This window comes from Pongo pygmaeus, chromosome 12, assembly GCF_028885625.2.
Source record: "Pongo pygmaeus isolate AG05252 chromosome 12, NHGRI_mPonPyg2-v2.0_pri, whole genome shotgun sequence".
Taxonomy (NCBI): Eukaryota; Metazoa; Chordata; class Mammalia; order Primates; family Hominidae; genus Pongo; species Pongo pygmaeus.
Window position 1 is genome coordinate 90,752,357 of NC_072385.2, and position 26,892 is coordinate 90,779,248.

The 26,892-nt window shown below is 53.0% G+C and overlaps 1 protein-coding gene across 1 annotated transcript; it reads right to left on the bottom strand.

The window, feature by feature from the left end:
• Positions 1 to 877: 877 nt before the first annotated feature.
• LOC134737830 (uncharacterized) lies at positions 878 to 4,808 on the bottom strand. The gene is made up of 3 exons (XM_063649028.1): positions 4,400 to 4,808; positions 3,663 to 4,179; positions 878 to 960 (listed from the first exon to the last, which is right to left on the bottom strand). The coding sequence occupies exons 1-3, from the start codon at positions 4,658 to 4,660 to the stop codon at positions 878 to 880; spliced, it is 861 nt and encodes a 286-aa protein (XP_063505098.1). The 5' UTR covers positions 4,661 to 4,808.
• Between the last annotated feature and the right edge of the window lie 22,084 nt (positions 4,809 to 26,892).

The window sequence follows — 26,892 nt, forward strand, 5'->3', positions numbered from 1 at the left end:
CTCCCATCACTGTTTAGGATGATCAAACAAGATCACATACACATATAACAAGCACTAGAGCTGGTCCTGCTCTAAACAGCATCACTCACTCTCTCCCCTCCTCCTCTACCTCCTGCCTCTTGATACACATCCCTTTGTGGACCTTCCTCCTTGCTCTTGGCTGAGGCCTCCTTGTTGGGGTAGACAAGGCCATATTCACACAGGGCCAGAAACCAGAGGTGGTCATGGTCCCGCCAGGACTGGGGGGGGGTCTCTCATCCCTCTTCCCTCTGGCCTAGAATGAATCAGCTCTCCTAACACCCTTTTGGGCTGGCATTTTCCATCAGAGGGCCTGAGCAGGGTGTCTGTGGCCATGTGCTGCTCCAGGTGGGGACTCCGGGTCTAAGCATGCAGCTCCACACAGCTCAGGGACCCTCACATCTTCATCCTGGGGTCTTCTGTCTGTCCTCCATCTCCTTCCTTTTTGAGGTAAAGGTGTTTCTCCCCCTCCTCCCTGTCCTTCTGAGGGTAAGAATGAGGATGTTCTCCCTACAGTATCTCCAGCCACCCTGGCCTGGGCACTTTCTACCACATTTAATCCTGGGCTTGGGGAGCCGTAGGGGAGGCATTTGGGGCTCCTTGATCCTTACTCAAGGCTGGCGCCCTCCACTCCCCTGGCCCCAGGTGAGCCCCACCTGATTCCCTGGGAGGCCCAGGCCCCAGCCCCACGTGCCCTCCATCCAGCTGGACAGCGGGGCCCTGTCCCTGGGTACCTGGTCAATAATTAACACTGAGCAAACTCGGGCCATGGCCAGGCCTCCCAGGAGGGTCAAGATGAGACAAAAGCCCTCCTGTGTGGCTGTGCTGCCATCTTGGTGGAGGGTTACTGGCCCCTCAGTCACCCCAGAGTGACAAACAGCCCCATCTCCATCAGGGAACTGGAGCAGCTGCTACCCAGCAAGGCACTGGTGACACTAGGCCCTAGAGGAGGACAAACAAGGGTGGGCAAGCAGTCACATGCCTGTTTCTTAGCCCCAGCTTCATGTTTGTGAGTAAGCCTAAGACAGAGGCTGGTGAGCTGAGGGTCCACTGTGGGGCTCCTCAAGCTAGGCTGCTTTTGTAACTTGGCTCATGGGGGATGGTCACACCAGAGACCTGCCCCCATCCCTTTGAGAGCAACTCTCAGCTCCCTCTTCCTTCTTCCCACTCTCCTACCCTTCCTTCCTTCCTTCGAGTGTCTTCTGTATGCTAAGCTCTTAGTGTCCTTCCATCTCTCCCCATCCCCCAAACTTTCCACTCCTTCTTGGTGCCTTTGCTTACAGTGTTCTCATAATCTTGGAAACCTGTCCTTTTTCTCCATCTGAGAATCTCCTTCCTCCTCCAAGAAGTCCACCTTGAGCCTGCCCTGATCCCATCCTCTTGGCACCTCCCACACGGACGCTCCTCTTCAGCTTCGCATCTCACTGAGCACTTGCGCTGCCTCCCCAGCTGCATGGGAAGCTCCTTGTGGGCTGGGGGCCTCAACTCCCTACCCGTGTCATGCTCAAGGGGCCATGTTAGTAGCTTTATCAGCAATGCCACCCTTAGCCACAAATTAGGCAAGAAGTTATATAATACATTCTTACAGAATAGCAACTCAGGAGACAACTTCTACACTGGTCGGAAAATTCCAGATACAAAGCAGTTCCCAAAGTCTGCCTTGCCAGCCCAGCTTCCCTCCAACTGGCTGCCCAAGATGTCTGAGAACTCATCATCATCCCTTCTTCTCCCCGCCCACCCCCCCCCCCGCCCCGCCCCACACCAGCATGCCCCCAGGTTTTGGACGTTTCTGACTGCTGCCTGATCCAGCCTTAAGTGCATTCCCCACCGCCTCCCAGCCCTTCCTCCCTGTAGCAGCCCCACACTCACTGCCAGAGCACCCTGGGCATTCTTTCCCCAGCAGTGACAAAGCAGCTGCCAGTGACGGCCTCTTCTTGCCTGGCTGCCCTGGTCCTCCCTTCTCAGACACATGTTCATCTCTTCCCTTGGCTCACACTTCCTCCCTCTCAGCCTTCTCGGCATCAACCCACCTGTCCCTGCCCAGGTGTGCTTTGAAACAAAAGTTCACAGTCAACATAAACTCACCACATAAACTCATACCATCTATGCTACACTGACCACCTAAAAGTTCAAGCAGAACCAGAAGCTCGTTCCAGGGAAGGCATCCCATCCCTAGGAAGACTAAGGGTGACAAGTTGGCTTTTTATTTCAGGCTGAAATCGAACTGAGATGTAGGGACCCACAAAACCTCCCACCCACCCCAGCTGAGGGGAGGAAATGAGTGACAACCTGGGGGCAGGTAGTATCGGAGTTCAGGTGTCCCAGGGGAACAGACACCTCTGTGCTACCAGACAGCCCTTCTCTAAAATATTCTGCTCTGTTGTCTCATAAATATCCTCATTCTTATCAAAGCAATGACACCAGTTTAGAGTCTACAAATGATGGCAGCTGTCCTTAGGGAGTGCAGGACCTGGGGAGAAGGGCAGGCTGGGACCCACAGGTCCTGGGCTGGGCGACAGCCTCTCTGGATCAGCCACCACTCACACCAGCCAGACCCTTTCCTTCCCTCTGCCCCTAAGACTCTACCCTAGAAACTATGGAAGTTTCCCTCCTGAGCCCTCCAGCCCTCACCTGCTCCTTCAGAGAGGAGCCTGCGGTGGACATCCTCTGTTTCCATGCCCCACTACCCCCACCAGCCACCCCCAACTCAGTGCCCTACCTAGGCCAGCTCTGCCATCACCAGCCCACACAGATCTGTCCACTGGCAAGGGGGACACTCCCCTCCTTTGTGACAAGTGTGGAACCCAGCCCCAAGAACAAGAAAGGAAGAAGTGGGGAAAGAAGGGGAACCAGCAGGGCCGGGAGGCCCAGTGGGAGTTCCCTGGGCCCCTCAGGTTTCCTTCTTGACGCAAGATGGGAGATTGAGAGGTGCTAGGCATGTTCCCCAAGAGCTGTTGTAATTTATTTTGTCATTCATTAGTAAGCCCCCTTGCCATAGCAAAGATTCCTAGGAGCTGGGCTCATGGCTTATGCCTGTAATCCTAACACTTTGGGAGTCTGAGGCAAGAGAATCCTTTGAGCCTAGGAGTTCAAGACCAGCCTGGGCAACATGGTAAGACCCCGTTTCTTTCTTTCCTTCCTTCCTTTCCTCCTTTCCTTTCCTCTTTTCCTTTCTTCTCTTCCTTCCTTCTCTCCTTCCCTCTCTCCTTCCTTCCTTCCTTTTTTTTCTTTTCCTGCCAGGCCTTCCAAAGACTTCTGGAACTTGTTCACCTCTTCCTGTCCCTACTTCTCTGCATGCACAGCCTGGGTTACTGCTTTTTTTTTTTTTTGAGACAAGGTCTCAGTCCATCACCCAGGCTGGAGTGCAATGGGGAAATCTCGGCTCACTGCAACCTCCACCTCCTGGGCGCAAGTGATCCTCCCACCTCAGCCTCCGGAGTAGCTGGGACTACAGGCATGCGCCACTACGGCCGGCTAATTTTTGTGAGGTTTTTTTTTGGTTTTTTTTTTTTTTTTTTTGTATGTTTTGTAATTTTTTATTTTTTGTAGAGACAGGGTAGGAGAATCGCTTGGGCCTGGGAGGTGAAGGCTGCAGTGAGCCGTGATCGCGCCACTACACTCCAGCCTGGGTGACAGAGTGAGACACTTTCTCATATATATGTTCCTAGGAACCCTTCCACCCCAAGCCCCAGCTCGGGGCACTGAGCACCTCCTGAGGGCATAGAATGTAGGCAAACCCTGGGAGTCGGGGTTGCTTAGAGAGGCCCCCCACGGTGCCAAGCCATGGCCAAACGCCCGCTGGGCTGGGCTGAGAGTTCCCTTATGCGGTGCGGATGCTTCGGAGTGAACCAGCTCACCAGACCCTGTCCGGGACCCCAACCGAAAGCAGGAATGGAGGGCTGGGGGAAGACAGGAAGGGCAACAGGGACAGAGTGGAGACGCAGGAGAGCTGGGGACAGGCTGGCAGGCGGGCGGGAGTGACTGGAGCAGGGAGGCCCCGTGAGGGTCCCAGGCGCAGGACGGGTGCCCCCCACCCCAGCCGCTCCAGTCGCGTTCCTCTCCACAGAGCGCTTCCCAGCCAGGCCCGCACAGGCCCGGAGTCCAATCCCAGCAAGACGGCGCCACCTGCTGCGGGGAGTGGGCAGCGCAGCTCACTCCTGTCTGGGGTTTGAGAATTGGGGGAGGGGGTAACTCCCATCCCAGGAATCACCGCCTGTGGTTCTCCCCCATCACACCTCTCAGGTGGCCAGTGTGCTGCCCGGCTCCCTACTGGCTCACTCCCCCAGCCCCCTGCCTCCTCTCCTCCAGCCGCCCCGTGGCCACAGCGTCCTGGGGGGTCTCCCCACGACTGCCAGTTCCGCCCCAAGGCTTCCCCACTCACAGGCCTCACCGTCCCCCAGAGAAAGGCCAAGGTCCAATAGGCTGAGTATCCCTCTGGGATGAGGACGACAGATTGGGGTTGGGATTCGCTGGGCCCGTCCCGAGCTGGACTGCTGAGGTCAAGAGATTTTTCAAAGCAGAGGCCTGGGCTCCGTGTAGGACTTGAATTAGATGCTTTATCTGAGATGAGCTGGGCTGGGTTCAGCCTGTAGGCATGACTGGGGGCTGCCAGGCCTTCCAAAGACTTCTGGAACTTGTTCATCTCTCCCTATCCCTACTTTTTGCATGCATAGCCTGGGTTACTGCTGTCTCCTCCTGGACTCACCCTTTCTAGAACCTTCTCTCTACTGCCCCACTAATCTTTCTAAACCATGGAGCTGATCCCTCCACACCACTGCTTAAATTCCTGCATAATCTCTCTGTTGTCTTCTGGAAGAAATCCAAACCACCCCACCCAACTAGCAGAGCCACACCTCTTCTGGCCCTTCCAGCTCCATCTCTCAGCACTCTCCCACGTGTGCCTGCTGATACCTCATACCAGGGATACCTCGTGCCTGTCATACCTCTGCAAGAAGCAGCCCAGGCCTCACCTTCTGACCAGCCCAGGCCTCTCCCAGCAATGTATGCTCCCCATGCACCCATCGCACTTCACAGATGTCACCCCTGTACTGGGTATCATCCCTTACTCAACTGTGACCTCTGAGGACAGAGACCTGGCCTTTGTCTCTGTAACCCCAGCACCTGACAGGCATACAGGAATGAATGAATGAATGAATCTGTGGTCAGGGATGACAGCCCAGAAAAATGGCATGCTGACCAAGTAGAAGACTGGTCCAGCCCTCGATTTCTTGCCTTCCCTCTCCCTGTCTGAGCCCTGTCTCTCCCTTCCTGCCTCACTTCTAAGTCCCTCCGGGACCCTATCTTGCCTTCCCTCTGGGAGCTCCCTAGCAGCCTCTCTGTAGCCACACCACACTCCCCTGTCACCCAGCAGACAGAAACCAGCCCCCTCACTTGACCAGGCCCCCAAAGGCTTCCCCATCTGACCAGTTTACAGGTACCAAGCCTCCTTCTCCAGGGAAGAGCCACTCAGGGCAGGACAGGGGAGTGGGGGCTCTTCTGCCCACTCTCAGAAGCCTCCCTGGCTGCCTGACTGGGGTAGCTCACTCTGTCCTCAGAAAGCCCATATCACTTTGCTTGGACCTCAGACATCTTGTTTTGCACTAGGGACTTTACATCTACCCTGCAATACCATAAGCTTTTGGAGAGCCTGGACCACATGGGGAGGTGTGGCTTTTTTTTTTTTTTTTTTTTTTTTTTGAGACAGAGTCTTGCTCTGTCACCCAGGCTGGAGTACAGTGGCGCAATCTCAGCTCACTGCAACCTCCACATCCTGGGGTCAAGTGATTCTCCTGCCTCAGCCTCCCGAGTAGTTGGGACTATAGGTGTGCACCACTATGCCCAGCTAATTTTTGTTTTGTTTTTTTTTTTGAGAAGGAGTTTCACTCTTGCCACCCAGGCTGGAGTGCAGTGACACAATCTCAGCTTACTGCAACCTCCGCCTCCCAGGTTCAAGCAATTCTCCTACCTCAGCCTTCTGAGTAGCTGTGATTACAGGCATGTGCCACTATGCCCAGCTAATTTTTGTATTTTTAGTAGAGGTGGGGTTTCACCATGTTGGCCAGGCTGGTCTAGGACTCCTGACCTCAGGTGATCTACCCACCTTGGCCTCCCAAAGTGCTGGGATTACAGAAGTGAGGCACCACGACTGGCCAATTTTTGTATTTTTAGTAGAGATGGGGTTTCCCCATGCTGACCAGGCTGGTTTCAAACTCCTGACCTCAGATGATCTGCCTCAGCCTCCCAAAGTGCTGGGACTAAAGGTGTGAACCACCACACCTGGCCCTGAGGTGTGGCTTTCAACACTAGGTTGTCATAAAACACACTGAGGCTTCTGCCTTGCTCTTTCAGATGACTTATTCTGGAGGAAGACACCTACCATGCCATGAGGACGTTCAAGCAGTCCTGTGGAGAGATCCATGTGGTGAGAAACAGGGGCCTCTTGTCAACAGGAAGAACAACCTGGCATGCCTGTCTTGGATTCAGAGCCTCCAGCCCCAGTCGAGCCTTCAGATAACTGCAGCCTTGGCTGTCATCTCAACTGCAATCTCATGACAGACCCTGAGCTGGAACTACTCTGTTTACCAATGCCTGGCCCACAGAAAGACTATGAGATAAAACAAGTATATTGTTTTTAGAAGATATGTTTTGGAGTAATTTATTATGCTACAATAGATAATACAGAATTTGGTGATTTTATGATTCTCAACTCCTGGCCAAAGCAAAGCACACAGCAAGTCTCAAAGAAAAGTCTCACAAGTGGAATTGAAAGTACAAAGCTGGCCAGACAAGCTTGTGCAGACATGTATGCGGTGGAGTTGAAAATCACACACTACGACTCACACAAGATGAGTAAAACCTGCGTCTTTCTTAATTTTTCTTGTACTCTTCTCATCTAGATCTAATGAGATACTTCCTGCTGTTGACAGGCAATAAATGAATGAATGAATGACAAAAACAAAACAAAAAGAAAAGAAACAAAACAGAAAGAAAAGAAACAAAACAAAAAGAAGGAAACAAAACAAAACAAAAAGAAAGAAAAGAAATCTTTAATTTGCCCACTATAGGTTTCTCCATTTCTGCATGTTCAAGCAAGCCTCCTTTCAGCAAAATACTCAGCGTTTTCTCCCTATTCCCTCTTCTGCTAGCCAAATGTCTCTCTTCCTGGTGCAGAGAGACATTTACAGACCTCATGGTGGTGGGAAGAGGAGTTCAAGGTCGGTGTGGAGTTCTTTGCATTCTTCCCACACACCTTCCCCACACACGATGGGACAGGGCTGGTCGAGCCTGGTCCCTGGGGATCCCTGGTGGTACTGGTGATGGTTGGGGATGGAGAGGGGTATTGATGAAGTGAGTGGTCCCCGCACAAGGCTGGTGGTGCAGATCCTACCTCTGTGTTCTTGATTTCTTTTTTTTTTTTTTCTTTGAGACAGAGTTTTGCTCTTTTTGCCCAGGCTGGAGTACAATGGCATGATCTCGGCTCATCACAACCTCTGCCTCCCAGGTTCAAGTGATTCTCCTGCCTCAGCCTCCCAAGTAGCTGGGATTATAGGCATGTGCCACCACGCCTGGCTAATTGTGTATTTTTAGTAGAGACGGGGTTTCTCCATGTTGGTCAGGCTGGTCTCGAACTCCCGACCTCAGGTGATCCACTTACCTTGGCCTCCCAAAGTGCTGGGATTACAGGTGTGAGCCACCACACCTGGCCTGTGGCCTTGATTTCTACCCTTTCCCTGGGACCTAGGACCACCTGGCTGCATTCTACCCCTCCAGAAGAGGCAGAGTTCTGAGAGCCACTTCCTAGACTGCTTATTTAGGCATTTCTAAACTACCTCCTGGGTGGCGCCATTTTGTGTTACACCTTCCTCAATCACTGCTTTCCTAAAGGAGTTCGCTGAAATTCCCCACAGCTGTAATCTGAGAGTCAAATTCCACCTACCCTGTGCAGTGAAATTTACCTGCAAATGTAGCTGGGGTGTCTCCCCCACAGCCCTCTGAGTGTCCACTGGGGTGACGGACAGAGCTTTTTCCTTCTCACCTTCTCTCTTCCTTGAGTCCTGCTTTCAGTAGCTGCATCTCTCCATCCCATTCTGCCTCATCCGTCCTGGATGACTTGCTTCAATTCAACCCTACACTTACTTCCCCGGGCAATGAACCTCACCTTAGCCTTCACCCTGAAGGGCCACAGGAGAATGAGAATTATAGAAAGTGAAAATACATCCCTTTACTATTTTATAAGTGCTATTTCTATAACACATGCATACCCGAAGCACACACACTTGCATGCAGAGACCCAGAGACAAGCTGATTCCAAGACCCCAAACACACTAGAGATATACCACAAACACCCTAGGGCTGAACTGGGGCCTGTTCAGGGAAACCTTACCTGTGACGTCTCAGTATTATCCAAGGGGACCCACTTGCTTCTGGAACCTCCAGGCGGATCCCTTGTTTACTCTCAAGATGATTGTTCTCACCCCTTCTCTCAAAGGCCTTGGGAGTGAGGCAAAGAGGAGGGAGCGCTACCTCTAATCAGATCTTACTCAGGATAAAAAAAAATCAGCAACTGGAGATGCCCCGGCTGGTGGACTTCTTTTTTTTTTTTTTTTTGATATAGAGTGTCTCTCTGTTGCACAGGCTGGAGTGCAGTGGCGCGATCTTGGCTCACCGCAATCTCCACCTCCCGGGTTCAAGTGATTCTCCTGCCTCAGCCTCCTGAGTAGCTGGGACTACAGGTGTACGCCACCACACCCGGCTAATTTTTGTATTTTTAGTAGAATTGGGTTTCACTGTGTTAGCCAGGATGGTCTTGAATTCCTGACCTTGTGATCTGGTCACCTTGGCCTCCCTAAGTGCTGGGATTGTAGGCATGAGCCACTGCGCCCAGCCGGACTTCTATAGCTTCTACTGCCTCCTGTCCCTGCAGGCTCTTAGATGGGTATCTGGGCTCAGTCTCCTTTGCTGAGCGCCAGACACCTTGGTCAGCTGCTCCAGGACTCTGTCTGATTTCCCAAAGGCATCTCCAATGCAGCCATCCCAAACTGACTCATCCTCTTCCCCAGGAAGAGACAGGCCTCTCTCCATCAATCCCTCATCCTCTGGCCCTGTATTCTAACGACCCCTCCCTCTATCTAACACTGCGACGCGGCAGGGGCTTATCTTCTTCTTCACACCTGGTCCTCCTCTCTCTACCTGCCTCCAACCCCCTCACGGCAACAGGGGGACTTATCTTGATTGGAAAGTGGGTCTCGTGGATTTGCAGCCTCAGGTTGAAAAACCTGTCACCAACTCCCCAGTGCCCACAGGATCACACCCTTGGGCAGAGCAGTAAGCCCCATCCTTCCCTGGCCCAACCCAAGTGCCCCTAACCCAGCTGCAGCTGAGGTGAGCATTGCAGGGTTCCCCTTCTGGGCCTGGCGCCCTCTGGCTTCGGCCCCTGTCACACACAGGGTTGGAATGCTGTAGCTCCTTGCAGTCCTGCTGAACTCATTTTTCAAGATCCTGCTTGAGTCACCTCCCTAGGGAAAGCGTCCTTAGTCAGAGTTTATCATTCCCTTCTCCAAGTTACCCTGGAACCATATTCAAGTTTCTGCCAAGGCAATTCTCCCATCCTCTGCCTGGCTGCAGCACCCTCACCTCTGGCCTGGACTGTCAAAGTCGCCTCCCGACTGCCCCTTGCCCTTGCCCCCTGCCCCTTCCAGTTGGCTGTGGACCCAACAGCCCAAATGGTCCTCTGAAAATGCCAGTCAATACACATCTCTCTGCTCACAACCCTCCAGCACCTCCCATCTCACTCACGGTCAAAGCTAAAACTGCACAGTGGCCTCTGACTCCTCCCTTTCTGGTCCCCCTTCCCTTTGGACCTTCACTTCTACCCTCCATTCTCTCTCCACCCCAGCTTGCACCGGCCTCCTTGAAGCCCTGAACACTGCAGGCCTCTCCTCTCTCTGGGCCTTGGCACGTCCCCAGACACCATGCTCATCTCCCTCGCCAGCTTCATGTCTTTGCTGCAGTCTTGCCTTCTCAGGGTAGCCCACCCTCCCTGCCCTGGGCACCACTGCAACCAGCCCCTACTTCCCGGCCCTCCTCCCCCTGCCCCACTTTTCTTTCTTTCCATAGCATGCATCACCTTCTAAACATATTCTTTAACCAATTTTTAATTTTTATTTTTTCTACTCCATCTCCCTTGCGAAAAGTGTCAGCTTCACTAGGGCAGGGTCTTTACCTTTTCTGTTCACTGGTGGCGCCTATGAGCCTAGCAGGGTGCTGGTACACGGTGTGCACTTAATGTTCAAGCAATCAATCCATCCACTAAAGCTGTTCATTGGTTGTTGTGGGGTCTCCCTCGGCAGTTGGGGAGGTCCTGGAGACGGAGTTCACGCTCAGTCACCTCTGGATCCTCAGGGCTTAGCCACGGCCTTGGCTACAGTGGGTATGTAAGAACCATCTATTGAATAAATAAATGAATGGGGCCCTGCTCCATTGGTCAAGGGAGACACTTACGGGCTGCGCAGATCAGAGATCCCTCTGCCAAGTGATACTATTGCCAGATTGTTCCTGGACTCCTCACCTGTGCCAGGACCTCACTCTCTCCGGAATCCTGCCTCACCCCTTTCCCCTTGGGTCCAGTTCCCTCTGCCAGTTTGGAAGTGGTTGATATTCATCTCCACTCCAGAGAGGCTGCCTGAATACTGCATAAGACTTGATGGTTTCTGAGAGAAGCATGAACTGTGAGCAGGATCAATCCCTTACCCCAAAGATTTGAAGCAAAGTGGTACAACCTAAGGCTGCAAAAGGTGTTCTGGTGGCCTGGGCATAGGCATCAAGCCAGCCCTTGGCAGGGAGGCTGCTGGTAACCCCAACAGAAGGTGTCTTGCCCTTCCTAGGTGTCTTTCCAAAGACAGGGACTTGGTGCAGGGGCCCGAACAACCCTACACACAGAGCTGGAGCGAGAAGCCACAGTGGCCCAGGGCCTCGCTCACCCCATCGCCTTCCATTTCACCCTCTCCTCGAGGCGCTCGGGGGCTATCAGGAGGTGATCGGGGCGGGACTGAGCTCCCCAGGCCCAGGCTGGATCCCATTGTAGGCTTTGGGGGTTTCAGGCTGTTTTTGGAACCTCGGCCACGTGTCCTCCCATGTAACCTGAGCCCCCTGACACGGCATGAGTCTGCACTCCAGCTCTGAGCCACATCTGCTTCTCATTTCCGCCCCAGGAAAACGGCCCAATTTCCAGGAGCCGCTGGCCTAAGCCAAGCCTCCAGCCTCTCAGCAGCCAACTCCACCCAGCCCGGCTCCATTACCGAGGTGGGCGTTAGGGGTTGGGGGCTGAGACAGCATTAGTGGCAATGGGGTGTGTAGTGGAGCTGGACTGGGGCCAGGAGGTCTGAGTTCTTGGGCTGGCTCTGTCAATACCTTGCTTTGTGTCCATGGGGAAGTCTCTTAACCTCTCTGAGCCTTGACTTTCTCATCCATGAAATGTGTTACTCTACTGATGGAGGTACTATCAGGATTTGGGGACCCAGGTGACTCCTTGAGGATAAAAACAACATAATTTTCCCAAAAACAGAACTTAGAGGAGTATAGCTGCTGGAGCTGGCCTATGTCAGGAAGAGGCCAGAGCCCAGAGCCACTTTCCCACCTGAGCAATGGGTCAGGCCCACCCCTCGGGTAGTTTGGTAGAGTTTGAGCCTAAGTCTTTGGGGTAGAAAAGTCTAACCCCAATTCTAAGCCCTTCACCTACCAGCATTTATTCAGCCCCTAGTATGTGTCAGGCCCTGGGCAGGGGTGGGGAGACCAAAGTGATAAACACAACTTAAGCTCCTCAGGGTAGAGAGGAGCCCACAGGTAAATATTTAAACACAGCCCAGCCCAGTATTGGGAGGTCACGTGGACGAGGTGAGGTCAGGGGGCAGAAGTAATACATTCTATTTATATTCTTTTAGTGGAGACCCTTAATTTTTAAGACAGTCTTTTTCTTTTTCTTCTTTAAGAGATGGGGTCTTGCTATGTTGCCCAGGCTGGTCTCAAACTCTTAGCCTTGAGCGATTCTCCTGCCTCTCCCTCCTCACACCTGGGATTACAGGTGTGAGTCCACTGTGCCTGGCCAAGACATTCTTAACTTGATATTTTTTTTCTAACTGTTTACAGCAAACTTCATCCTCCTTCTAAGAAAGACAAGATCTTTAGCACCCTCCCTCCAGGTACCTTCTCCTATTCTCCACTTTTTTTTTTTTTTTTTTTTTTTTTTGAGACTGAGTCTCGCTCTGTCACCCAGGCTGGAGTGCAGTGGCACAATCTTGGCTCACTGCAACCTTCGCCTCCCAGGTTCAAGCGATTCTCATGCCTCAGCCTCCTGAGTAGCTGGGACTACAGGTGTGCACCATCATGCCCAGCTAATTTTTATATCTTTAGTAGAGACAGGGTTTCACCATGTTGGCTAGGCTGGTCTCGAATTCCTGACCTCAAGTGATCGGCCCACCTCGGCCTCCCAAAGTGTCGGGATTACAGGCATGATCCACAATGCCCGGCCCCATTCTCCACATTTCTTTTTTTTTTTTTTTTAGGGACAGAGTTTCACTCTTCTTGCCCGGGCCTGAGTGTAATCTTGGTGCGATCTTGGCTCACCACAACCTCCGCCTATGGGGTTCAAGCGATTCTCCTGCCTCAGCCTCCCGAGTAGCTGGGATTACAGGCATGTGCCACCACGTCCAGCTAATTTTGTATTTTTAGTAGAGATGGGGTTTCTCCATGTTGGTCAGGCTGGTCTTGAACTCCCGACCTCAGGTGATCCGCCCACCTCAGCCTCCCAAAGTGCTGGGATTACAGGCGTGAGGCACGGCACCTGGCCGCCATCCTCCACATTTCTAAATCCCGAATCAGTTCCCCATTATAGAAGCTCATCAGTGACCCCCCACAATGGCAGGACCCCAAACCTTGTATGCCACCCCTGTTGCCCTGGGTCCTGCTCCAGCCATGACCTACTATGCTACCTGCTTCCTCGTAATAGGGCAGGGCCCTGGGTTGAAGGAGCTGCGGGGGCTGATAAGGGTGAAGAAGAGGGCGGCCACATGGGAGGCTGCCCCGTAGCTTTGCCCCCAGCCTACAGGGTGAACAGCAGGACATAAGCAGCACCTTGTACAGCTCCCCAGGGTCCTCCCCCTTCCAACATGTCCCTGACAGCACTAAACCATGACCCTGTAACACAGGTACTATCTTTGTTCCCATTTTACAGATGAGAAACCCGAGGCTCAGAGAGGCCCTGTAATTTGCTCAAGAACAAGAAACCACTACGTCTGAGATCTTATCCTTCCGACCCCTCGATCCGGGTCTTTGCACAGGCATGGCACCGCTCTTGAGTACCTAAGTTAAAATTCCAGCTCTATCCCTTAGGAATTTGACCTTGGCCAAGTTCTCAAAGTCTCTGTGCCTTACTTTAAAAAATACGTTTCTTTAATAAATGCACCTCAATAAAGTTATTGAGGGATAATTTACATACAATAAATGCACAGATTTTATGTGCCCAGCTTGATGAATTTTGACAAATGTATACCCCCATGTAATAACCACGTAGTCAAGACGTGGAACATTGTTCTTACCCCAGAAAGCCCTTCCTTCCGTGCAAACAAAAGGAAGCAAACAAAACTATCTGCCTCATAGTGTTAGGAAAATCCAATACAGGTGAGATCCTTAGCAAGGCGCCTGGCATGCAGGAAACGCTGGATAAATGCATTGCTATCATTCCCTGGCTGTCCCCCTCCTTGACTGGGGCAGGGATCAGGGCATGTGCTGAACTATCTCCCTTTTCCAGCCTAAGGCCATTTAGCCAGACTAGGAGAAGACTCGGGGGGGATGGAATATGTGTCTTGGAGGAGACTTGGAACCATTTCCGTAGGTCTCCAGAAGCCCTGATGGGGCTGGGGGTGGAGGAATTGGCTGGCTTTTACCTATGTCTGGCCCAAAGATAGGGTTTTGCAATCATAGCTCGCTGAAACCTCAAACTCCTGGGCTCAAGCTGTCCTGTCTCAGCCTCTTGAGTAGTTGGGACTACAGGTATATGCCGCCATGCCATGCTAATTTTTAAACTTTTTGTAGAGATGGAGTCTTGCTATGCTTCCCAGGCTGGCCTCGAACTCCTGGCCTCAAGTGATCCTCCCGCCTTAGCCTCCCAAAGTAAGCCTGGCCATCCTCTGTTCTTTTGAGACTCAAAGGATGAAGGCGCTCATGGCAGGGCCAGCTTCACAGGTTGGTGACCAAGGCAGCTGCACAGGGCCTTGCTGTCAGAAAGTCCCCACACTTGGATTAATGTTCCCATGTTATGTGAAATCCTTAATAATTTTTGAACAAGGGATCTTGCATTTTCATTTTGCACTAGGCCCTGTAAATTATGCAGCTGGTGGTGATGGTGGGGAGGGTGGAGCAAACTGGCTAGTTTCCTCCCTAGAAAAGCCAGGGCTGTTGCCCTCCCCACTTCCACTCACTGACTACACACAGCTACACATGCTCATTCACCTCCATGGTCCCCTCTCTGTCCCTCTCCACAGTGGGGCATCTAGGAGAATCTGGGTCACTCAGGGCCCTCCGCTGCCAGGAGACACCAACAGAACCTGGAAGCCTGCTTGGCCTGGAAACCCCCTTGGGAACAGCTCCTGCTCACAGGGCCTGCTGGGCAGGCCACCCGAATTCCCATCCTCTGACAGTCCTCTCCAGCCGCCTCCACCCAGCTCTGCAGCTCAAGTGCAAAACCACAGCTGGGCGCCAGCCAAGGGGTCTTGGGTTTCATCACATTCAACTTCCCACACCTCGGCCAGAGGCCAGGGTCGAATGGGGCTGCTGGCCAGAGGCCTGGGCTGGAAGGCAGAGGAGGGGGTGGGGTTCAGTCCTACCCTCGCTTCCTATCCATGGCAGAGTACCCCCTCTCTTAGGCCTCAGCTTCCCCTCTATGTAATGGGACAGGACTCCACAGGGCTAGAACAGATGCCGAGGATGCAGGGAAGGAAGGCCTCAAAGGCCAAGGCATCGAAGGAGCCCCCAGAACTTCACTGTCCAATATGGTGGCCTCAAGCCTCTCACAGCCATTTAAATTTAAAGGAATTTAAAGGAAAGAAAATTCATATTTCAGTTCCTCAGTCATTCCAGTCACTTTTTTTTTTTTTTTTTTTTTTAGATGGAGTCTTGCTCTGTCACCCAGGCTGGAGTGCAGTGGCACAATCTCGGCTCATATGCAACCTCTGCCTCCCGGGTTCAAGCGATTTTCCCACCTCAGCTTCCTGAGTAGCTGGGATTACAGGCACATGCTGCCACACCTGGCTAATTTTTTTTGGTATTTTTAGTAGAGACTGGGTTTCACCATGTTGGCCAGGCTGGTCTTGAACTCCTGACCTCAAGTGATCCATTCCCCTTGGCCTCCCAAAGTGCGGGGATTACACGTGTGAGCCACCGAGCCTGGCCTCCAGTCACATTTCAAGTACTCAGTAGGTAGCGACAGGTGGCTCATGGCCACTGTATTGAATAGCACAGATACAGAACATCTCCGTCAATATAGAAAGTTCTATTGAGATGTATGCCCTGGCTAGGAAAGACCAGGTGCCAGGGACACTAGTAGTTTTACTATCCTGGGGTGGGGAGCTGGGGCAGGGGACTGTGATCGAGAAACATTGGAGACATCCCCTCACTCCTCTCCCCACCTCACCACGGATGAGGTGGACCCGCCATGAAGGGAGCCAGGAGCCTGACACCCAGTAGGGGTGTGGACACCCCAGAGGCAGCTTCCATCCTGACTCCTGGAGTGGAAAGCAGGCTTCCTGGGTCCCTGGGAAGAGGCACTGGGGGAAGCTTCAGAGAGGGAGGAAGTGGCCAGAAGCAGGTGCTCTTCCTAGCAAAGGGCTCCCCAGGAGCTACTTCCAAATGGGAAACATCAGCCCTCCCCCATCCTCACCTCTGGATGAATTCCCGAAAGGCTTCGGGAGCATGTGCATGTTCCAGTACAATGGTCCTCAAACTTCAGCTTGCATAGGAATCCCTGGAAGCTTGCTAAGGCACAGCCAACTAAGTACAAACTTGAAACACGCACACTTCCACTGTCTATGCAGCAGGCTGAAACAGGGATATCTGGGTTCTGTCCACTATAGGGTTCACTATTGTGTGGGCCTGTCTGGGTCAGATCATTGAAAGATATTAGGTTGGTTTTATCTGGGCATCTTAGGGATGCAGCAGAGAGGGTGATATGGCAGACCTCAGGAGAGACTGGTTGGGGGAGAGGAAAGAAAGGGGTGGAAGCGAGGGATGGAGGAGAGGGAGGGAGGAGGGAAGAGGGGGATGGAGGGGGAGCCCGCTCGTGCATCTCCTGCTGACCTTGTTCTTCCTACCTATCTTCTCACCTCCTCCTCACAACCACCTTACAAGTTGGCAAATGTGTGGCTCCGAGAGATTACACAACCTTGCAGCAGATACACGGTCCCTAGGGAGTCAGGCTGGACTCTGTTTCCTCTTCCTTTTCTCCCTCCAACTCTGAGTATTTTCAAACGAAATAAGCCTGGGAAGGCTCAGAGCTGTGAATACATTTTTTTGTTTTCTGGGCTCATTCGGCTTTGACAGGAAGCTTGGCTGATTGCGGGCAGGCGTCTGAGCCCTCCCTCAATGGTGCTTTTTAGGCATGCCTTTATACAGAATGTAAAGAGTCGCGGTTATAAATATCAGCGGGCTTCGGTGGCCCACTCCGTCCCTCAGCCCCCACGCCCAGCTGGGATGTCCTGGGACTTCCCGCTTGCACTCCTCCCCCAACCCCTCCAGCCAGTACCACCCTCAGTGCCTCTGGGAAGGGTGGGAACCGTGATGCGCCTTGGGCTGGGAAACCAAGGGGGAGTGAAACCCAAAACTGAATTTCTCCTTTTTCAGGAGAAAGGTTGTTTTCAGTGTCAGGAAACCCATAATCCTACAGCCAGCTGTGAAGATTCCAGAATGCCTCTCACTTTACAGGTGAGGAAAAAGAGGGCCCCCCTGGAAAGCTTATGAACACCCTGGCCCCAGAGCTCACCCTCCCGCATTGAGAAAGAAAGTCCCTCTATTCACTTTGTCACCCCCACCCACCTCCCAAGGCACCCACAGCATGGTCACTCTTTGATGACTGTTTGCATTATAAGTGGCTCCTCCAACTCTGTTCCACAGTCCCCTCCATGGATGCCCTGGAGGGAGGAGGCAGGCGAGACACGGTCCCATTTTACAGATGGCCAAAGGGTTGAGTGACTACACAGCTCATCCCAGGAGAGCTGCCTGGCCCTGCTTCCTGGTAGCCGGCCTGTGCCCCTAGACCTCCCCCAACCCCACAGGCCCCTGCCCCCTCCCTGTATGCACCTCCTGTCCCCTCACTGAGGCCCAGGAGCATAGTTGATTTGGAATTTCCTGCCCTTCTGACAATCTGTGTGCACAAAATGGGCTTTCTTTAAACCCCTTCGGTGGGCATCTCCTCCAGCCCCTTCCCCTGCCTTCATTAAACGCCTCGTCTGAAGCAGGATAAATCTTTGGTGATTAGAAACATGCTCCTTGTTCCTGTCCCTGCCGATGGGAAGCGCATTTCTCAAAGGGTTAATTAACAGCCTTCACACAGGCCGCATTTAGCAACGAACACAAAGCCACACACATAAATAACGTCTGGGGCGGAAGAAGAGGGTGCAGATGGTTTGTGACTTTGCCGTCCAGAGTTTTCTAAACCGGTGTGAACCACGTCCTGTCGGGACCAGGACCATGAGTCAGGGTCAGGCTTTAAGGTGGGCCAGGCCAGAGACGCTAGTGGCCAACTTGGTGCTCTTTGAAAGCAAGTCCTAAAGGAAAACAGAGCGTGGAGCCAAGATGTGGGGAGAGAGGGAGGGGACGGGGTGGGGAGGAGGGCCTGCTGGCTGACCTGGAGAGAAAAGAGCCAAAGAGAGCCAGAGACACGAACCGGGAAGAACCAAGCAGGAGGCAAGAGACGTTGAGTCCCAGCTCCCTGCAAAGTAGTGCTGAATTTACCAGGGGCTCCACCCAGAAATTCAGACCCTGGGGCATAGGGTCCCACTCTGGCCCTGTAGTAAGAGTGATGGCAAGACATCCCCAGCCTAAGAGGAGTTGTGTGGGGCTGAGAAAAGGGTTTCAGGAAGGATAGCCCTGAGGAACCCTGGAAAGTTCTGGAAGTGGCACAGTGACATTCGCAGTATTCCACCTCATCCATGCATAGGGTCTGTTCCTCTACGCAGCCTTCAGCTCCCCTGGGGGCTCACATGCCCCTTCTCAAAGCTATGGGAACACATCTGAGGTCTCATAATGCATGGCAACGGGAACACAGGATTCACTTTACAGAGATCAGCACTGTTGCAAGGGATGCCTGAAGCCAAAACAGAGGAAAACGAGAGCCAAGAAGCAGAGGGAGCGATGCAGATGTGCACTGGACATCCACAAAATGTGCAAGAGGAATGGGGAGAGGAGAGAAGTGATTGGAAAGCCAGCTTTTGGCATTCGGCTTGCTGCCATTCTCGTCACCTTTGTGGTTCCTCCAGTTTGCCCTCCTCAGCCCTAAGGGGTCCTCCCCTACTCGGAGAGGCCCTCACCATGCTCACTCAGACCCTCTCCTCCTAGGAGCCAGGAGGTGGGATGTGGGGAGGGGGACAATGAGTCCTGAATGCATTTCTGCCCTGGAGGTGAGGGCACCCCTGGTGGCAGGGAGAGGCCCTGCCACAGCACAAACTGGGCTGCCCTTCCTGACCCAGGGATGAACCAGCCTGGGCACTCAGGCCACGGCTGTCTCCCTGTGCCAGGCTCAGCACCCTGGGGATGAGGGCGCAAAGAAAGAGACGGGGCCGACAACACAGGCCTAACAGCAGGCCCTGTGTCTGGGAGCGGCAGTTTCTCCCCAAGTAATTTTCCACAGTTTGGCTTTTCCTCCACACACAGGCTTGCTCACACAGTTCAGATGGTGGCTGGTCCTCCAGAGGGTTACTCTGGGCCACTCACCTGCTCGGTGACCCCACCTGCACTGATTTCTGCCCTCATCACTCAGCTGTTTCTAGCTTGCTTCTCAAAGCCCTGTGCCCATCTCAGGGATATGGCTCCTCTAGCCCCCCAGAGCTCACTTCACCCCATCAGGGCCTGGATCTTGGGTAGTTATGGGAACCCCTAAATGCACCATCCTCGCTGGGCCAGGGCCAACATTTCTGTTTTCTCAGAAGGATCAAAGCCCCTTTCCCAGCCCTGCCAGGAGGAAGCATTTTTGACTCGTGCAAATATCTGAAGCCCATTTGGGATTTTACTTTGGTGAGAAATAAATACACAGCCATCTGCAAATGATGGAAATATGACTTAAGTAACTTTTTGGTCGAGGCTCCTGGGCCAGAGCCCAGATGGAAATAAGACCTTATATCTCAGTCTTCCTTGCACACTTTCAGAAAAAAGAAAAGGCTGGGGGAAAAAGTTGGTGGAAACTGAAGTTCAAAATGGAGTGTGCTAAATTTCTTGGCCTGGGAAAGGAAAAATAAACATCAAACAGCTACTCCATTCAAGTGTGCGTTATCTTGCTCATCCTCGCCAAGAACTCGCCCTCCTCCCCTCTTTGACCGGGAATTGCTGTGCCCACGAACAGCCCCCACGCCCACCCCTAACCCAGGGCAGGCAAACAATGGGCCAGAAAACCCCGCTCAGCCAAGGCCTCTCCCTGCAGCCCCCAGAGGCCATAAGATTGGGAAACACAGGCTATTTTTATGTGTTATTTGTCTACCAACTGTGGCTCCAGGAGCCTGAGCAACAGTATCATCTGTGGGAGGTACCATTGATTTTTTTGTTTTAACTTGCTCAGACAAAGCCACATTTTTGCAACTTTCAGAAAAGCCAAAAAAGCAACACTCTGCAAGGCTAACCTTTTCCGTGGCTTGCCTTTCTGCCCTCCAGGGAGCTCTTTCTGGGTGTGTCTGGGTCCCTGTTGCTCTATGCTGGCCAACACCAAGCACACAGCCCCAGATCCAGAGGGCCTAAACGATAGCCAGTGAAACAAGGAAGGGTGAGGGGGGCAGAGAGAGGATCCGAGGAGAAGGGGTAGTGTCTCCAACTAGTGAGGGAGGCACAAACCCTGTCCTGGGGGTCCCAGTGTGATGGGAGCAGTGGGGCATCCCTAATAGAAGAGTGTGAGAAGTCACACACAGAGAAAATGGCTGCTTGATAGCCATCCATCTCCCAAGTCCACGGGTTGGGATGTTCTGTGCAGCGGGTGCACCCAGAGGCAGATACAGGGCTGAGAGGGTGCAGGCCAGGTGCGACTGCCTAGGCTGGTGCTGAAAGAATCCAGCTGGCAGAGGTGGCTCACACCTGTAATCCCAGCACTATGGGATGCCGAGGCACAAGTCCAGGAGTTTGAGACCAGCCTGGGCAACATAGTGAGACCCCTGCCTCTACAAAAAAATTTAAAAATTAGCTGGGTGTAGTGCTATGCACCTGTGGTCCCAGCTACTTGGGAGGCTGAGGTGGGAGGATCGCTTGAGCCCAGGAGGTCGAGGCTGCAGTAAGCCTGTTTGTGCCACTGCACTCCAGCCTGGGTGACAGAGCAAGACCCTGGAGGCGGGGGTGCGGGGGAGAGAGAGAGGAGACAGAGAGAGAAAGAGAAATGCAGATGAAAGAAACATAAAGTGAGAAGGGAGAAAGGAAAAGATGTAGAGAGTGGGCAGAGATGAAAAGACATAAAGGAGGAAGAAGAGGGAGGAAGCTCTTCTCTGTTGACCCCATTCCCAGCCACGATTCCCAGCCATGACCATCAGGACAGATGGAAGAGTGACTGCTCAAGAGGACTAGAATGAGGGACACTCCCCAGAGTGAGCCATTTCCTTTCTCTATCAACACCATGCCCACGTCCTTGGGGGTGACAAGGTAGAGGTCCTCCAGCACCAGCCTGGCCAGAGCCACGCAGACTTCCCTACACTCTTCACTTCTCCGTTTTCTGATCTGTAAAATGGAGATAATGGTAATAATACCTTCCTCACTTGGGTATTGCGAGGATTGACCGACATTGTGTGTGTGTGTGTGTGTGTGTGTGTGTGTGTAAAATACTTGGATGCCTGGCACACCATGAGGGCGGTACAGTTGACAGCTTTAATGCGTGTGGTGTGGAGTCAGGCATTCTGCGGGGAGAGGCAGGGTTGTGAATGCTGGAAAGGAGAGCAGAGGGGGCAGGCAAAGGAGTCTGAGAGAAGGAATCCATATGTCCCTAAGCTGGATGGGCCTTGAGACCACCCTGGCCCACTTGTGGCACCCCCAGTGCTGACCGTATCCAGGACCCCTGAAGGACCTGAGGCCATCTCTCCTACTAGATTTCCCTGGCTCCAGGGCTCTCCACTCTGAGAGCCGAGGTCAGTCTCCTGCCAAGCCCTAAGCCTTCCCATTCATGCCATGCTTTTCCTTTGATGGGATGCTCAAGCCGAGCCCAGAGAAGAACAGTGGCTGCCAGATGAGCCAGCAGCTGGGGCTTAGGGCCCACCCGGAGCCCTGAACATATGTCTAGGGCAAGCAGGGAACCAGGGAGAGGCCATGATGCTGGCTGCCCCCGAGGGCCAGCTCCTGGTTAAGAATCACTTTCAGCAGCTGCTGTAGTGCCCTCAGGATCACCACAAGGGCTCGGGGCCCTTCTGTTGCAGGAGGCCCAAGTTGGGAAGGAAGTGACAGCACTTCACCCCTTTTTCTCCAGCCTTCAATGGCACCTCCACCCACCCACCTGGGCTGACCCAGTGCCTGCCCTGCCTCCACTGTAGCTATCTGGGGAGCCAGGCCCACCCCACTACCTTCCCCCCAGAGAGGGGCCCTGGCAGCCAACCCCTCCCCCATCTCAGGGGCCAAGGTAGGAGAAGGGAAGCCAACCATGGGGGCCACTGAGAGGCAGTCCCAAGACCCAAGCTGCAATCCTGGCTTAAATTTGCTGAGCCTCGTTTTCCTCATCCAGGAAATAAGGATAACCATTTTTACACGTTGGGAATCTGGTGAAACTATGACACATATCTGTAACCACTTAGATAGCATTCTGACCTGTTCCTTTTGTGAGTGGTAAAATGGTGCAATTGGTGTGTTAATCAACAATCTAAGGTCAATGGTTCAACTGTGGCTTTCAGCTGAACCCGATTAGCAGTTGCATTCAAACCACCCAAGAGGCTGGGGCTGGGCGCAGTGGCTCACACCTATAATCCCAGCACTCTGGGAGGCTGAGGCGGGCGAATCACCTGAGGTCAGGAGTTTGAGACCAGCCTGGCCAACATAGTGAAACCCCGTCTCTACTAAAAATACAAAAATTAACCAGGCATGGTGGTGTGCGCCTGTAGTCCCAGCTACTCAGGAGCCTGAGGCAGGGAGAATTGCCTGAATCCAGGAGGCGGAGGTTGCAATGAGCCAAGATTGCACCACTGCACTCCATCCTGGGCAACAGAGCGAGACTCCGTCTCAAAAAAAAGAAAAAAAAAAAATCAAGAGGCTGGCCCTTCCAGAACCTCGTGGCAGCAAGGATGACAGTGCTGTTTCTGGAATCTGATGGCATGTGACCTGGACTATACAAATTCTCCAGCCCTCAGTTTTCTCATCTGTAAAGGGGGATGGTTCTAGCAGCACACTCTGCATTTAGGTTTGTGTGATGATTAAATAAGGTAACCCACGTACATCTCTTAGCACAATGCCCAACCATCACACACAATGCCCGACTGCCATGCTCAATGCAGGTGGTCAGTGCTCATAAAACAAATGAAGGCACCCTCTAGGGGCTGATGGGGAGAGATTCTGTGGGGAAAAGCACGGCACAGCAGCGTGTATAGCATGCTGCCATCTGGGTGGGAAGCAGAGAGATCAGACCACACGGTCATTTTTGCTCAGATTTTACATAAGGACATTCTGGGGAGATGCAGAAGAAACCAGTAAACAAAGTTACCTCGTGGGAGGTAGGGAAGTGGAAGAGGATGGGGTGGGAGCAGGACTCTGAACTGTTCCCCCTTTTTTTTTTTTGAGATGGAGTCTCGCTCTGTCACCCACGCTGGAGTGCAGTGGCGTGGTCTCGGCTCACTGCAACGTCTGCCTCCCGGGTTCATGCCATTCTCCTGCCTCAGCCTCCCGAGTAGCTGGGACTACAGGTGCCCGCCACCATGCCTGGCTAATTTTTTGTACACTTCTTTAACAATTCATCATGTGAGGGTTTTGTATTTACCTATCCCAAAAATGTTTACATTAACATAAAAGGTGTGCTTTCAGCATTATTATTCCTTCTGGGTGTCGGTTTCTTTCCTAATGAGGAAGGTGGTCTATGTGCCACTGCCTAACTAGACTTTTGTGGAATTCAGAAAGAAAGTGAATATGCAAGTGCCCAGAGGAGCAGGACGAGGCTGAAGATGAGGAGGATGAGGCTGGGATAAGGAGGACGAGGCTGAAGATGAGGAGGATGAGGCTGGGATAAGGAGGACGAGGCTGAAGATGAGGAGGATGAGCCTGGGATAAGGAGGACGAGGCTGAAGATGAGGAGGATGAGCCTGGGATAAGGAGGACGAGGCTGAAGATGAGGAGGATGAGCCTGGGATAAGGAGGACGAGGCTGAAGATGAGGAGGATGAGCCTGGGATAAGGAGGACGAGGCTGAAGATGAGGAGGATGAGCCTGGGATAAGGAGGATGAGGCTGAAGATGAAAAGGATGAGCCTGGGATAAGGAGGACGAGGCTGAAGATGAGGAGGATGAGCCTGGGATAAGGAGGACGAGGCTGAAGATGAGGAGGATGAGGCCGGGATAAGGAGGACGAGGCTGAAGATGAGGAGGACGAGGCTGAAGATGAGGAGGACAAGGCTGAAGATGAGGAAGATGAGGCTGGGATAAGGAGGACGAGGCTGAAGATGAGGAGGATGAGCCTGGGATAAGGAGGACGAGGCTGGGATGAGGAACATGAAGATGAGGATGCAGATGTAGACAAAGATGAAGGAGGGCAGGGGAAGTGGGTAGGGCAGCTCTCCCGGCTGCTCTCATTCGAAGGGCCATGGTGGGACTCACTGAGCCACTGTCCCAGGAGCTGAGCCTCAGTAGAGTTAGATACGCCATCTAAGCAGTTTGCTCTGGCGTGGGCCTCTGGCCACTTTCCTCAAATACCCGAGGCCAAAGAAGGTCCCTCAGCCAGCCAAGCATGCTAGGAAAGTTATCTGCACGTGAGTGGGGTCAGGAGTAGGGCTCCTGGGGACCTGCCTGTGACCCTTGACACCTGGTTGGAGCTCTTGGGGGCAGGAAGGGGTCCCAGGAATATGAAGTTGTGGGATGGATGAGGGATTGAGAAGGAAAAGGAGAGATTTGGCCGGGCATGGTGGCTCATGCCTGTAATCCCAGCACTTTGGGAGGCCGAGGCGGACAGATCACAAGGTCAGGAGTTCGAGACCAGCCTGACCAATATGGTGAAACCCTGTCTCTACTAAAAATATAAAAATTAGCCAGGCGTGGTGGTGGGTGCCTGTAGTCCCAGCTACTCAGGAGGCTGAGATGGGAGAATTGCTTGAACACGGGAGGTGGAGGTTGCAGTGAGCTGAGATCACGCCACTGCACTCCAGCCTGGGCGACACAGCAAGACTCCATCTCAAAAAGAAAAAAGGAGAAATTTGGCTCAGTTGAAGGCAGGGAGTGGCTGGACCACACCAAGTTGAGGCAGGTACAGCCTAGTCCTTGGCTCAGGGACAGGTAATGGGAGAGTTATCTCATTTATTCCCATCAGCAACTCTGCAGCATAGATTCTATTATCATTCAGACAAGGAAGCAGAGGCTTAGAGCGTCTTGGGTCATGGTATGGCCAGCTAGCGGGTAGCTAAGATTCAGATTCAGGCACTGTGGTTCCCTCAAACCACTACCCCATCCCACCTCCTCACCCCAGATCAGGACTGGCCACTTTCTGGTGGACTCAGTTTATAGCAGCAGGATAGAAACAACCATAGCTTAGCTCAGAAATCCTGGCAGTGGCAACAGCATATGTGGTGAAGAGTTCCTCCTCCAGAGGGTGTCCACGCTAATGAGACGCCCAGAGGCCAAGGGCAAACGCTGGGAGGGGCCAGGCTTGGGGATCCCCCAGGACTCCGTGCCCCTGAAACTTCAGGGGCACAAGGCTGGAAGAATGAAAGCACTTTTCATGGAATTCCAACAGGAAACCCACGAGAACATTCCTGCTTGAAGGATTCCAACAGGAAAACCACGAGAACATTCCTGCTCGTGGGATTCCAACAGGAAAACCAAAAGAACATTTCTGCTCGTGGGTTCCAGCTGGGAGCTGGAGTCCATATTCCCTGCTAAGGAGGCTGCTCAGTAGGTAGAGGGGTCACAGAAGAGAGCTTGCCTCACGCTCATGAGCTGTCCCCAGCCCCCTAGATGAATTCAAAGATCCATTTGACCTCTGACCCCTCAGTGGAGCGCCAGCTCCCAGGGTGGGGCAGGTCATTTGGGAGCTGGCCTGCCCAGCTCCAAGTCTTGCTGCCTTTGCTTAAAGTGGCTGGCCTGGCCTGGCACGGTGGCACATGCCTGCAGTCCCAGCATTTTGGGAGGCCAAGGTGGGAGGATCATTTGAGCTCGGGAGCTCCAGACCAGCCTGGGCAACATAGTGAGACCTCATCTGTACCAAAAAAGGGAGGGGGGCACACGTGGTGGCGCACACCTATAGTCTCAGCACTTTGGGAGGCTGAGGTGGGAGGATTGCTTGAGCCCAGGATTTTGAGGCCAGCCGGGCAATATGGTGAAACCCCCTCTCCACAAAAAATACAAAAATTAGCCAGGCCTGATGGCACACACCTGTAGTTCCAGCTTCTTAGCAACCTGAAGTGGGAGAACTGCTTGAGGCTGGGAGGTTGAGGCTGCAGTAAGCCAAGATCACTGCACTCCAGCCCTGTCTCAAATAAAAATAAAAAACCAAAGTGGCTGTCCTGCCATCTGGCTTCCCAGAGAGCACACAACCCTTTCAAATGTTTGTCTTTTTTTTTTTTTTTTTGAAATGGAGTCTTGCTCTGTTGCCCAGGCTGGAGTGCAGTGGCACGATCTTGGACAGCTCACTGCAACCTCCTCCTCCTAGGTTCAAGCAATTCTCCTGCCTCAGCCTCCCGAGTAGCTGGGATTACAGAAGCATGCCACCACACCTGGCTAATTTTTTATATTTGCTAGAGACGGGGTTTCACCATGTTGGCCAGGCTGGTCTCGTACTCCTCACCTCAAGTGATCTGCCTGCCTCGCCCTCCCAAAGTGCTGGGATTACTGCGGTGAGCCACCACACCTGGCCCAAATGTTTGTCTTTTAATGACTGCCCTTCTCTGACCCTCCAAGGGGCATAACATCATAATCAGATAGGGTGAGCAGTTGTGAGCAGGTGAAAAGCCTCTCTTAAATTTAATTGCCTCTTGAGACTAATCAGTCAACCACCGAGTGTGCCTGGAGAAACAGGGCACACCCCTGACCCTGCCCAGCCTCTCTGTGGCGCCTAGCAGCAGGGCCTGCCTGAAGCTACGTGTGGGGAGGGGCCCTGAGGAACGGGACAGGGTCCTGGCCTTGAGAAACTTCCACTCAAGTAGAGGGGCCAGGAGGCACTCCCACAGGAAGTGCTTTTAGCATGCTAAAAGAGAGATGATCACTCACCACAGGAGCTCTCAATGCCGCTTGTGTTTTCTGTGGGGCACCTACCATGGGCCAAACACGGTGTTGAGCTCCAAGGCAGACTGACGTTGCTCCTCCTCCCGCAAAACCATGGCCTGATGGGAGAGACCGGCGAGTCAATGGCTGTTTCTCAGTAGGAGGGGAGTCACAATCAAGGTCTGCACAGGATTCACCACTAGGACACTCAGCTCTGAGAGAAGAGGGGAGGAGATCGGGGAGGGCTTCCTGGAGGAAATGGTACT